Source organism: Homarus americanus, unplaced genomic scaffold, assembly GCF_018991925.1.
Source record: "Homarus americanus isolate GMGI-L3 unplaced genomic scaffold, GMGI_Hamer_2.0 scaffold32583, whole genome shotgun sequence".
Taxonomy (NCBI): Eukaryota; Metazoa; Arthropoda; class Malacostraca; order Decapoda; family Nephropidae; genus Homarus; species Homarus americanus.
In genome coordinates, this window is record NW_024713129.1 from 4720891 (window position 1) to 4735105 (window position 14215).

General features: G+C 38.8%; 1 protein-coding gene across 1 annotated transcript in view; it reads left to right on the plus strand.

The window, feature by feature from the left end:
- LOC121866369 (dual specificity mitogen-activated protein kinase kinase 1-like) overlaps positions 1 to 14215 on the plus strand; it is a 63680-nt gene that overhangs the window by 31146 nt on the left and 18319 nt on the right. The window contains 3 exon segments of the mRNA XM_042365996.1: positions 5693 to 5879; positions 13806 to 13926; positions 13928 to 13976. Of these exon segments, the coding sequence (XP_042221930.1) occupies positions 5693 to 5879; positions 13806 to 13926; positions 13928 to 13976 (357 nt within the window).

The following is a 14215-nucleotide window of genomic DNA, read 5'->3' on the forward strand; positions in this document are numbered from 1 at the left end:
TTTTCATCATAACATACATTGATATAATAATATTATGTTATATATATATATATATATAATATTATTTAACATATATTTATATTTATACATAATATTATATTATATATATATTATTTATTTATATAATATTATTATATATATATTAATAAATATTATTATATATTATTACATATTACAGCACCGCATATATATAACCTTCATGTTCTCCTTAAGTCATATTTTGTGGAGAATTAATTCAACTGAAGATTTGTCTTTCACTTGCTGATTACACATAATAATGGGTTACTTTCAAAAAGGTTTTACCCATTTAATATCATATCAAATTAATTTCTTAATTTTTGTTAGTGTATACAGTATTAGTATCCAATGAGTTTTTCTTTGGTAGTGTTCTTGCTGTTAGTGAAAATGTATTTGTTAAGCACACTTGTGTATCACTGTTTGTTGCCAGTTTCTACAGAAAATGCTCAATTACTGAAACTTGTAGAAAATGACATACACTACTGATTTATTTTTGTGATATTTTGTTGTTAAATTTTTTCTGTCTGCATTTTGTTGACTCCAAGTTTATTAGCTCAATTTTTTTCTTCCCTCTGTTATAGAAAAGGTTGTTCTCAGGTTAAATTGTTCTCTGTGGGATGGGAGTGAAATACTGTAGAAATTGCTTACAAATGAAGTAATTGTACTGTACTGTGGAAGTGACCAGTTTTAGAATATCAGATAAAATGGAGCATACATTTCTAAGTACCCTGTACAGTACAGTAAGTATTTATAAATGAGAATTAAAGAGCCCCAGCAGTTGAGGTATTATGATATGCAGATGGTGTGAGGAATTGATGTGGTGGTTTGTTGAGCGAGTTTGGCATTTGTCTCTAAAGTAAAGTCCTTAGTAGGTGTATGTTGACTTAACATGAATTTTTCCATGTACAGAAAAACATTTCTTTCATTTACTCATCCCAAACCAGCTATCTACTACTCCTAAATCTTAAAATGTTGACATGGGGAAGACATGAGTTTATAGTTTTTATTTTATGCTACCCAAGACTGCTTTGCTTTCCCTCTTTTCTAATATCATTTATTCCCTTGTTATCAATTTGTTGGTCTGTTACAGTTATTTGTGTCTACAGAATAGCTGGAATTGCCCTGGATTTTTTTTACATGGGACTGTTTCATTCCAGTCCTGGCAGTATCTGGCCCAGAACCCTACAAAATTTTTTCTTGCCTCATTTACATTACCCAAGATATGCTTGTTACAGGAGCTAACTGCCCTATCATTTATATATTCTCTGAGTTGACTTGATTTTCTCTCTTGTGTTTCCCTGTTGTTCTTTAACTTTTGGTTTTTCCGTCAATGTGTTCCCAAGGCAACAATTTGTGTTTACTTTATCATCATAACTAACACCTGTGGCATCTTGTGATTATCATTACTGCACATGAGCTGAACCTCATATTTCATGGGAAAGGAAGATGAGGTTAGTTCATTGAACAGTGAGAAATAAGGAAAATAGAACTACCTTTTTGCATGTGACTAAATATTGTACCAATTGTGTAAACTTTCCTTAATTATTCATCCTCAACTTCAACATGTTTTAATATTAAAGACATCTCAGTACTGGTACAGGTGCTAGAAACATTTTAAAAAATATTACTGTGAAAGTGTGAAATTGAATTTTGCTGGACAAAGAGTTGAATTTCCCAAGCATAGGCAGATAATGACAAAACGAACATTGTCGAGGAAAATGATAGGTGAAAGGGCATTAATTGCTGGTGTGAGAACGCAGGAGAAAGCAGGACTGAGAGAGAGGCACTGGTCATAGTGTGTATGGAAATACAGTAAAATTCATTATATGGAGATGTTGCATGGGCCATCCTGTGTAAGGCAGGACAAGGTCTAGATAATAAATTAGTGTAATAAGTATATAATAGCTGTCTGTCAGCCTTGTCCATCCACTGCGGCATTCCATGTTCCTTCACAGTCACACTCACTCAGAACATGAGAACTGTTCATGCCTGTCAATCATACTCATACTGAAATTTCATCTTTTAAGACTACTACTCTCACAGTATATAACTTGTGCTTATTCACCAAGAAACATTATTGTCAGCAATCAGTGACATCTTCAGAATTCACTTTTTCTACATTTTAAATTAATTCTTCTCCTGTGTGTATGTGGCATATGCTTTCTTCACTGCACCTTCCTCATGAGCTTTGAACATCTACTTTGAAACGACACATCTTTCCCTCAACCAACATTCACGCTCAACTATTTACTGATTCCTCAAATGTGCTTGCGTTGTAATTGGCAGTGAGTCACAGACACTGGCCACAGGTTGGCTACATTCAAATCATGACCCAACAGTGTGTCTGAAGTGTGCATTTAGGTTCTTTGGCATGTTTCTCCTTTTACAGGGTGAAGTTCCCGTTGAGAGATTGACAACGTCATTATACTATTATATTGAGGTGAGTGGAGGAAGGCACAGGTGGCTATCCAAGGTTAGATGGAAAGTGGAAAAAATTATCTCAGTGAGAGAGTTGAGAGTTTGGTTGATTCTACATAGTTGTGCGGAAACCGAATTGTTGACAGATATCATTGCATCTTTTTGCACCGAACATCCAAGTAAAGGATAGGCAGCATTGATAAACAAACATCTAGCCCATGGATAATTTTAACTGGCAATCTCTTTGGTTTTTGTTAACATGCACTTGGTTTACATTTGTATTAATTTCTTTCCTACTTTTATTTCTTAGAACAAGACACAACTAGGGCGCCAGCCTGTGCCTAAGTCCTTCCTGGTCCCTGCACATGCATAGTTTCCTCTGCCATTCCCTGATATGATTATATCCTCTTTCCTCCCATCCTCCCACACATCCATTTAGCTTTTCCCTAACTTCTTTTTTGCACCCAGCTTGTCCCCTTATTTACATTAGTCTTTGACCTCGATAACCTTTACCACTACCAACCTTTAATTTTAATAGTTTCTTTCCATCCTTTATATTCCCTGTCCATGTCATCATACCCTATGTTGTCCTCTCATAGACACTCCACCTAACCTACTAGTGTTCTCACTAGATTGTATCCCACTGCATGTGTCCCCACCAAATTGTATCTCAGTGCTCTTGCTTGCACATGTCCTCAGCTGTCCCTTTCCTCTTGGTTGAAATATCACTTTCTGAAGCCCTTTGCTGCTCATGGCCTCACCTGCCTCATATCCTCACCTGCCTCATATCCTCACCTGCCTCATATCCTCACCTGCCTCATATCACCTTCATATCCTCACCTGCCTCAGATCCTCACCTGCCTCAGATCCTCACCTGCCTCAGATCCTCACCTGCCTATATCATCCTCACCTGCCTCATATCCTCACCGCCCTCATCCCCACCTGCCCTCATATCCTCACCTGCCTCATATCCTCACCTGCCCCATATCCTCACCTGCCTCATGGCCTCACCTGCCTCATATCCTCACCTGCCTCATGGCCTCACATGCCTCATATCCTCACCTGCCTCATATCCTCACCTGCCTCATATCCCTCACCTGCCTCATATCCTCACCTGCCTCAGATCCTCACCTGCCTCCCATATCCCTCACCTGCCCATATCCTCACCTGCCTCATATCCCACCTGCCTCATATCCTCACCTGCCTCCATATCCTCACCTGCCTCATATCCTCCCCCGCCTCATATCCTCACCTGCCTCATATCCTCACCTGCCTCATATCTCACCTGCCTCATATCCTCACCTGCCCCATATCCTCACCTGCCTCATATCCTCACCTGCCCATGGCCTCACCTGCCTCATTTCCCTCACTTGCCTCATATCCTCACCTGCCTCATATCCTCACCTGCCTCATATCCTCACCTGCCCCATGGCCTCACCTGCCTCATATCCTCACCTGCCTCATGGCCTCACCTGCCTCATATCCTCACCTGCCTCATGGCCTCACCTGCCTCATATCCTCACCTGCCTCATGGCCTCACCTGCCCTCATATCCTCACCTGCCTCATATCCTCACCTGCCTCATATCCTCACCTGCCTCCATATCCTCACCTGCCTCATACTCACCTACCTCATGGCCTCACCTGCCTCATATCCTCTCACCTGCCTCATATCTCACCTGCCTCATATCCTCACCTGCCTCATGGCCTCACCTGCCTCAGATCCTCACCTGCCTCAGATCCTCAACTGCCCAGACTCACCTGCCTCGTATCCTCACCCTCCCCATATCCTCACCTGCATCCTACCTGCCTCATATCCTCACCTGCCCATATCCTCACCTGCCCCATATCCTCACCTGCCCCATATCCCCACCTGCCTCATATCCTCACCTGCCTCATGGCCTCACCTGCCCTACACCTCACCTGCCTCATGGCCTCACCTGCCTCATATCCTCACCTGCCTCATGGCCTCACCTGCCTCATGGCCTCACCTGCCTCATATCCTCACCTGCCTCATATCCTCACCTGCCTCATCCTCACCTGCCTCATATCCTCCACCTGCCTCATATCCTCACCTGCCTCATGGCCTCACCTGCCTCATATCCTCCACCTGCCCACATCCTCACCTGCCTCATATCCTCACCTGCCCTGGCCTCACCTGCCTCATATCCTCACCGCCTCAGATCCTCACCTGCCTCGATCCTCACCTGCCTCAGACTCACCTGCCTCAGATCCTCACCTGCCTCGATCCTCACCTGCCCCATATCCTCACCTGCCTCATATCCTCACCTGCCTCATATCCTCACCTGCCTCATATCCTCACCTGCCTCATATCCTCACCTGCCTCATATCCTCACCTGCCTCATATCCTCACCTGCCTCATGGCCTCACCTGCCTCATATCCTCACCTGCCTCATGGCCTCACCTGCCTCATGGCCTCACCTGCCTCATATCCTCACCTGCCCCATATCCTCCACCTGCCTCATATCCTCACCTGCCCTCATATCCTCACCTGCCTCATATCCTCACCTGCCTCATATCCCTCACCTGCCTCATATCCTCCACCTGCCTCATGGCCCTCACCCTCTGGCTCACCTGCCTCATCTCACCTGCCTCATATCCTCACCTGCCTCGTATCCTCACCTGCCTCAGATCCTCACCTGCCTCGTATCCTCACCTGCCCTCACATCTGCATGTGTCCTCACATGCTTATGTCCTCAAATGCTTGTGTTAACTGGCTACATACCTGTATGCATTTGGTGGCATCCACAAGTACTTGGCTCTTGCATCACCTGTCATCAGCTACTGGTTGTGCCTTGAATAATGGCTTACCATAAACTTTTATGTGTGTTTGTAATGAAACTTAAGCTTATTATTTATTATTAACAGTTGTTCTTGTGTTTATTCCTCTACTTGTTTGTGTACTTAATTTTGTGTTTGTACATTCTCTTCTGCTTGTACATATAAACTCATACATATGTGGCTGCTTGTGTTGTTGGTTTGATTAGTCACTTACAAAACTTGAAGGTTCACCTACAGTAATTATCCAGTACTGTACTTATGGATTTAAATATTTTAAAGACAGATCGACCATTACTATCACTGATAAGAAAAAATCTTTAATCCAAAATTCCAGTGCTACCCCAAGATCATAGCCATTTCTTACTTCCTTGTGACCATCAATAGTAAAACCTTTCTATTTGTTTTATTTAAACTGGAAATTTGTAAATCACTATGTTTTTCTTTTCTCATTGTCAGCCAGAGCGATTGAACGGTGATCACTATTCTGTTGCAAGTGACATATGGAGTCTTGGATTATCTCTGGTAGAGATGGCTATTGGTATGTATCCTATCCCACCACCTGACCCCAATACTCTCAAGAAAATATTTGGCTCCAAAATTGAGGGTGTGAGCCCATCCCCAATCTCACGCTCACCAAGATCAGGTTAGTGAGCTGTTCTTAGTGTCTGATTTTTAATTGAGTAAAGGTATTGTTCAATTAACACAATAGGTGTGTTTCTAAAAGTATTGTGCTTAGCAAAATTGTGAAAAGTAAAATTTATCTTGTCAAAAGTCCATAGCTTGTGAATCATGATTTTAGATTTAAAGTGCACACCAAGATTTGAATGTGGGTTTGTGTGTGGTGTGGTGGTAATTCATATTTTTATATGTAAGTAAAATACAGTGGTCCTCGTTAACGAAATTACGTTCCACAAAGTCGTTCGTTAACCGAATCTATTATTTCAATGGGATATTGGGTAATTGGTTCCAACTCACAGAAAAAGTACATACAAAATACTGTATACCAATAATAGAATTAACAAAACATTAAATATAAACTAAATACAGTACTGTACTGTACAGTATACTGTACAATAATAAAAAACCATAGAATACTGTATTTTAACTTACTTTGAGGTGTGTATATCAGATATCCGGCAGCTTTGTTTACATATCAAACAGCTGATTGTAGAGGCAGTCGATGATGACATGCCATATTCTTTACAGACTGCATTGATTCTAATGCCTTCTTCATGTTTCATAATAATATCTGCACTGTATATTATCAATATGTGAACTAAATTTCAGAATGATCAATAATTTTAATGTAAAAATGCAAAAATATTCAAGAGCACAACATTCTTGATATTTAATTCACTGGAAACGAATGTAAACATAGAACCAATTACTGTATTGGCAGACTAGCTGATCAGCTGATGCAAACAAAACGTGTTTGTCTCGAGGATTTCGTTAATCGAACTGAAAATCCTTATGGGAGCTAATTCATTAACCGAAATTTCGTTAATCGAACTGTTCGTTATCCGAGGGACATCTGTACAGAATTTAATTTAATTAATACTGAAAATAGGTTACATAATTGTAGAGAGTGGCAGCATGCTTGGAAAGCTGGTGAACCAAAATTACCATCAAATAATGGGTGATTACAACATGTAGCTTTACCCACATATCTGTAATCTCATACCTCTTAATGAAACACTCAGTATCACTTTTATATATATTTTATTTATGTAGCCTTGCATTTATTTCACTTTTAAATGTTCTCTTGTCATTTAAAGCTAGATTAGCACACATGGGTGTAAAGAGTGCCTGTGGTAAAGCACCTAAAGAACGGCAAAGTTTAGGAATTGCATACAAATTGTGTGTGACAAGAATAGTGGTCAGGACAGGACTGAGTACAGTGCCCCAAGTTACGGAAGTGTTCCTTTTCCTGAAAATCTTTCTGCAACGTGAAATTCCGAACACTAAACCATTTATCCTATTGACAACCATTATAAAAGTTGAGATGCCTTTCTAGGGAAATTTTTTTGAGGCCTAAAAAACATGACACAAGCTCATATACATATGAAATTAGACAGTTTTAACCACATACAATGAATCATTCATTATGTAACATGATAATACATGAACAAAACACTTAAATTTTACTTACCATAAATGATGTCGAGTGCTGCAGGGGTGGTGAGGTGAGGTAGTGTAATCGGAGTTACTAGGAGTTACCTCCTTAAAACATCAAGTTTAATGTCCGATGCAATTTTTAAATCTTTATCACCACTGCTTTCACTTGAACTTGATGGTCTTTTCCACTCGTCTTGAATAAGGGTATACAGTAACAACAGTCACATAACTGAACACAAATGGGAAAGAATTCAACCTGACCAGAGCCATTGTTGTTATGGATGCTATCAGCTGGTGAGGTGAGCCACCTGACAACCATCTTGTAGCTACCACCAGAATCCACATGAAATTAATTTTTTAATTTTGATGAAATTTTTTCTTCTATACAGTCAACCCTCACTTTACGCAGTTAATGTAACCCACAGGGTACCGCGGAAAGTGAGAAACGCGTAAAGTGAATAACATAACATATGGGATTAAATGAAATAGAGACCAGCTGACCCCCAAACTCCACTTTTTCCAACACAATGCCTATGTTCTAGTAAAAATAACATCTTAATTTTATGATGGTACATGCACACATTAATACTTAAGAGAAATAAGAAATACAGTGCCAAGTTAATGTCCATTCAAATAATGGATTCCTCCCTCCCCCTCTTCTCTGATACACTCACTGGCTCTTCCCTCTGACATATTTTGGGGAAAACCAGGTATAGTAATAAATAATACCTCAAACAAAGTTAGGATAATATAATTGACATTGCTGGATTCCTTTAAGACCAGGAATATTTTGAATATAAATGTCATATATTTTGCACAAAAGATAACATATTTACTCAAGTAAACATTCATCTAAAATTTGTATGTCTAATGCAAAATCTATGATGTTTATATTCAAAATGATCATCAAATTGTAAAATTCCAGCAATGTAAATTATATTCTGGCTGGTAATTTGTATGAATTTATGAGCTAAAACAAATATCTTCAGTTAATAAAAAAATAATATTCTTCACGACACTATCTGTCAATCAAAGTACCCCACCCTGCCTCCCCCTCTTCCAACCGCGCGCAGATGGTCAGTCCGTCCCAACCCTCCCCCCACCTCCCCAACCCCCTCCTTCAAGAGAAAGTGGGTGAAAAAACCTGAATTTTAACATTTAGTATTAAATAATACCTCAGATTAAAGTTAGGATAATATAATTGACATTGCTGGATTCCTTGTAAGACCAGGAATATTTTGAATATAAATGTCATATATTTTGCAAAAAGATAACATATTTACTCAGAGTAAACATTATATCTAAAAATTTTATGTCTAATGCAAAATATATGATGTTTATATTCAAAATGATCATCAAATGTAAGAATTCCAGCAATGTAAATCATATTCTGGCACAATTGGTATATGAATTTTATGAGCTAAATAAAAAATTATACCGTGTAAAGGGGCAGAATGTGAGCATCCTGGGTTCTGGCAGGGCACTGCGTAATGTGGAAACGCGGAATGTGGGACTGCGTAAAGTGAGGGTTGGCTGTATAGCGATTTTTTCTTTTGAAAATCTTAATAAGTTAACCATAATTCCATAAGGGCAAATACAGTCCTGAACACAGATGCTTAAGTGACCACAAGCTGAGGAAACAATTCTAATTGAGCAGTGCCATTGTTGTGATGGTTGTTTGCAACTGGGGAGGTGAACCTTCAGCTGCCTTGTGGTAACCACAGAGAATCCACATGAAATAATTTGTAAATATTTGGGTAAAAATTGGGATTTTTTATTATTTTTTTATTTTATTTTTAAATTTTACTCAAATTTTGTAAGATGATAAAGAGCACTTCCGGGAGAGACATTTCCAGCTAACCAGACAACTTTCTCTAACCCGGAAAAATTCCTTATCCCCGGAATCTTTACATGTGTGTACAGTACAGTATTATGTATCTTCATATACCCTGGTTTATTATTCATTAATTCGTTGTCTAAGTGTACAAGTAGCCAAATTGAGCCATCGTGTATCACTCAAAGGTAATAAATAATGTTAGGAAGGTATCTCCATATCAATTGAACAATTACTATACAGTGCGTTATAGTTGGTCTGCTGAAAGCTTTCACACGAACACATCAGTACAGTTTATCCTTTTATTTTCAAGTCGTATTACAATTTCTTATTGTATTTATTTCTATGGACCATAAGAGGTCAATCATATGAGAATATAATACTGAATCAATAAATAAAAAACCTGACGAATGCAGAAACACCCGATCAGCCCCAGCCTGCTTACATACTCAGTGACTTAGTTCTCGGTTGGCCCATAGCAAATCTGATTAGACCACTGTACAGTATTCAGTAAGTGTTGTTCTTTTCATAATAGTTTTGTTTTTTCATCTTCACCATTTCTTAAAGTATGCACTTAAAATTGTTTTATTTTTATTATTTCTGGTGACCAGTGCACCTCAGAGTCAGAAAAGGGTGGATTCCTATATTTTGTAGTCCGATTTATCGAGGTTTTACTGTATCTGAATCTTCCAAGTATCCCAACTTTGTCCACTTTGGTAAAAATTCTGATTTAGTCCAACAATCCAAAAGCAGTTAAAGTCATTTATTCATATGTCTGACACCTGTTGTGGTATAACTGCTTTAAAAAAAAAAATTGCTGTGATAAACAATAAAATTGATACATAGCAGATCATAAATGTACCATAGCACATTTTGTGTACAAAAAATAGCTCCTTCCACACTCAATCCATCATCTAAGTGATGCCATAGCTTAGCAAGGCAGTCAACCAGCTGACCGTGTGTGTGTGTGTGTGTGCGCGCGCGCACGTGTGTGTGCATGCGTGTGCATGTGTTTTGTGTGTGTGTGTGTGTGTGTGTGTGTGGCACACATGGGAGAGGTGGTGGGTGGATAGTCACACTGTACAGCTCACTGCCTTCACATATGTTCACCTCGCACACACACACACACACACACACACACACACACCTATGCTCTTCATTTTTATTTTTTAGTTTTATATTATATTTTCTTTATTTTTAAGCTACATCAGAATATTTAAATTTTTAATCTGTTGCTCTGTAATGAAGAAAATGGTTTTTATTAGGGGTGGACTTTAATATTCTTAGTGATATAAGTTACATGTTTATTTACATACTTAGACTTGATTATACATAGAGAAAATAATTGTTTTTGTTAAAATTTTATTCTTTATTTTCTATAAGTGACGAAATGACAATATTATGCATAAGTGCTGCACTGTTTACTGTTTATATAGTGTTTCCCCTCCATCACCTGCGTCACCAACCATTCCACTGCATCACCTATCATTCCGGAGTTACATTACCATGCCTCTGTGTTATCTACCATGCCTTTCACCTACAATGCTTCATTTTTTACCTGCAGTCATGGTAAGTCCGACTTATGAACCTCCGCCAATCTAACGGGGTTAAACTTGAAATTTATAGTATTTTATTTACCTCATGACTTATTTTTTACTTTCATTAACTGTATTTTGTCATTCTATTTCCTATTTTCCCTTAAGTGATTTTAGATGTATATAAGGACTTAGGCTATGATATAGTAGGATTTTAAACATTGCTCTGTAAGTACAGTATGCACATAGCATGTGTTCTGGATTATGTACAAATCCGACTAAAGAACGTCCTCAGGAACGGAACCCGTTTGTAACCCCCTGTATACGTATATGGGTCTATGAATTTTTATTGTTGTATTTTTGTAGGGGGTGTCTTGGTAAGTAGGAATTTGGGATAATTCGGCAAGACCAGAGCCCTATATGTGCCGACTTATCAAGGTTTTACTCGCTTTGTTTGGGAGTTTATCTTCTCCAATTTGTAAAATTGGTTCGAATAAACTATGTTATACTCGTATCACCCTTAAGTTGAATTAAACATTAAATATTTGGTAAAATAAAAGTGTGTCGCATGAGGATAACAAGAAAACATGTTACCTCTAAAGAAAGAAAAAAAAATCTGTTTATAACACAAAGAGAAGGAAAACACATATTATCTCCGTCCCACTCTCCCACACTATTGAGATTGATCCAGCCCCTCGTGTTTACGGACATGTGGCCGCTCCCGGCTTCTTGATAAAAATGCTGCCGGTTGTAATGGGTGTTATCAGGTTTCCAGCACTGAATACGGCTGTGGCTGCCCAGAAGTCCAGGTCTCCCCACTTACTAATGCTCAGGAAACAGAAAACACTATGTATGACCCCTCCCCCAACTGATGCAAACAACCCGGTGTTTTTCTTTGAACCTTTCCTTAACAGCAGAGACCCTGTGGTGGATCCCAATTCCTAGCTGATGTTAGATATAAACTAGGTTACCCCATATTTATGTGAATATGTTCTATTATGTTTTGTGTTGTGGAATAAAGCGCCACTTTGAATGCGCATGTTATGTTTTGTTTTTTCGGATGGTCCTGAAAATATACTGGAAAGAGCGACATCGTTTGTGTCATTGTCTGAGCCTCTCACATCACATTTCGTTGATATCCACCAAAAATGAACACTGTAACTTCAACAGCTGAGACTTCCAAGTGCATCTGCTCCTTCATGGCCACCGCATTGGTGAAAGAATGGTTGCGAATGTCTGCCATAATCCCAGCGTCGTATACTTTCAGTCTAGGTCGTCCTGGTCTGGGAACATCTGTTAAATTACCAGACTCTTCAAACCGCTGTAACCAGCATCGCATTGTCGATCTCGAGGCTTCCATCTGCCTTGTGATCTCGCCGATACTTAAACCTGCGTTACGCATGCCGATAATTGCCCTTTCTGGGAGATACCATGGTGTTGGTCTCCCATGGTTGTAGTTGGTGGAATAACCGAACGGTTGCTGTATGACCTCGTAATAACCTCAGTTAAGTTAAAGGTTGTGGTGAATGGCATTAATTGTCCCTAGAATCATCCTTTCCATCTTAGAATAAATTCTCATGTGCAGTGAGACTGGCATCATTAATGACTTCAGTAAAAGCAATAGGTGAAGGATAATATACCCACCACCACCAGTCTCCATTATGAACCTCTCTACTATAAATACTGTATATAGTGTTTTATATAATATCTGTCCTCCCGGCACTCTCAAGAGATTATCACCGATAAGTGTAGTAGTTCAAAGTGGAGGAGCACATAGACACGCCCCAAAATGGATTGATCCCATTTATTCAGGTGTGTAGCAGACATGCTGTGTGTTTGTTTTTATTAAAAGTGTGCTTGTAACATATAAGTAATTTATTTCTCCTAAGACAACATTTTATGTTCCTATCATACTTATGTAATATGAGATGAAACGGTTAGAATTCACCGCAAACATTTCATGTCTTTTCTTTATACACGGCAGCAGTTTGTTTACATGGATACAAGTACAGGGCATTTCATTAAAACAGGAAAGTATGATGAGGTAGACATGAGTGTACCCAAGAATGTCTCACGGATAGTTTTAAAGTTTCTGGCACTTTCGTTTACGGGACAGGGAGTCATTTGTTTTAGAGACAGTAATTTCCTTTACCTGTATTGTATATATGTGTGTGTGTGTGTGTGTGTGTGTGTGTGTAGACACATACAAATAAATAATAATGGGAAAATCCTCTCTAAATAATCGGAAACAAATGTAGTATTAAAAATGTTGAGTCTACCCTCAAGTCTACTCTATGCTTTATTAATAACAAAGCACGCAGTAGACTTGGAGTGACGACTCATCATTTTTAATATTACTTTTGTTCTAGTATTGTGATTTAATATTATCTATCTATATACAATACAGTTAAAAGAAATAATTGTCCTAAGGGCAAACACATAAAGGGAATATACATGTACCCCTCCCTGGTCAGCAAATGTTATTCGTGGATATGGTGATTTGCGGCCATTTGAAACCTAACCCCTCAATTTGAAGGGCATGCTGTAAAGTATGAAATACACTACCATTTTGCAATTGATCATCGATAAATTGGGTAGTTCATAGAGGATATGCACATAGATATGCCATATAATGGATTGTTCACATAATCAGGGTTTCTGGCAGCGCCATGTGTGTTCTTGCATACGTGTCTCTGACATTGCCACATATACGGATTAGCCAAAACTGCCTGGCAAAAGACTTTGTGAGGACTGTACAAATAATTGATAAAGGTACACAGATACATTATTATACTTGGCCTTTTATTTGCAAAGGGAATCAAACATTTACATAAATTGTTTTCTAATCTTGAAATTTATAATTGTGGGTATCATTGTTTTTCATAATATTTGCCCTTACAGAAAGATGATATTCAAATGAGAAAGGGTTACTTTTTTTTTTTTTTTTTTTGCTGACAGGGTTGCCAAGGAATGAAATTGATTAAATTGCCTTGCTTTTCATGTCATTATCCATTAAGCCTCAAATAGGAAGTGCATTTTACCTGTAATAGTACGTATAAATACAGTTACCATGATCCCCCTGCAGCTGGCCTTCCTGGTGAACCACGACCCATGGCCATCTTTGAGCTCCTGGACTATATAGTGAATGAACCACCACCCCGGCTACCCCCTGGTGTGTTCTCCCCTGAGTTTGTTGATCTGGTGGACGTGCCTTAAGAAGAGTCCCAGTGAGAGAGCTGATCTCACAACATTACAGGTAAGGTATTTTAAAATTGGACTGTACTTAGAAAAGTATTTTTACATTAGTGACTAGGATATTAGCTCATGGTTTAAAAAATAAAACAAATAAATAAACAAATAAATATATTTAATTGTGAACTTTGTGATATTTCTCTCTCTCTCTCTCTCTCCTTCTCTCTCTCTCTCTCTCCTTCTCTCTCTCTCTCTCTCTCTCTCTCTCTTCTCTCTCTCTCTCCTTCTCTCTCTCTCTCCTTC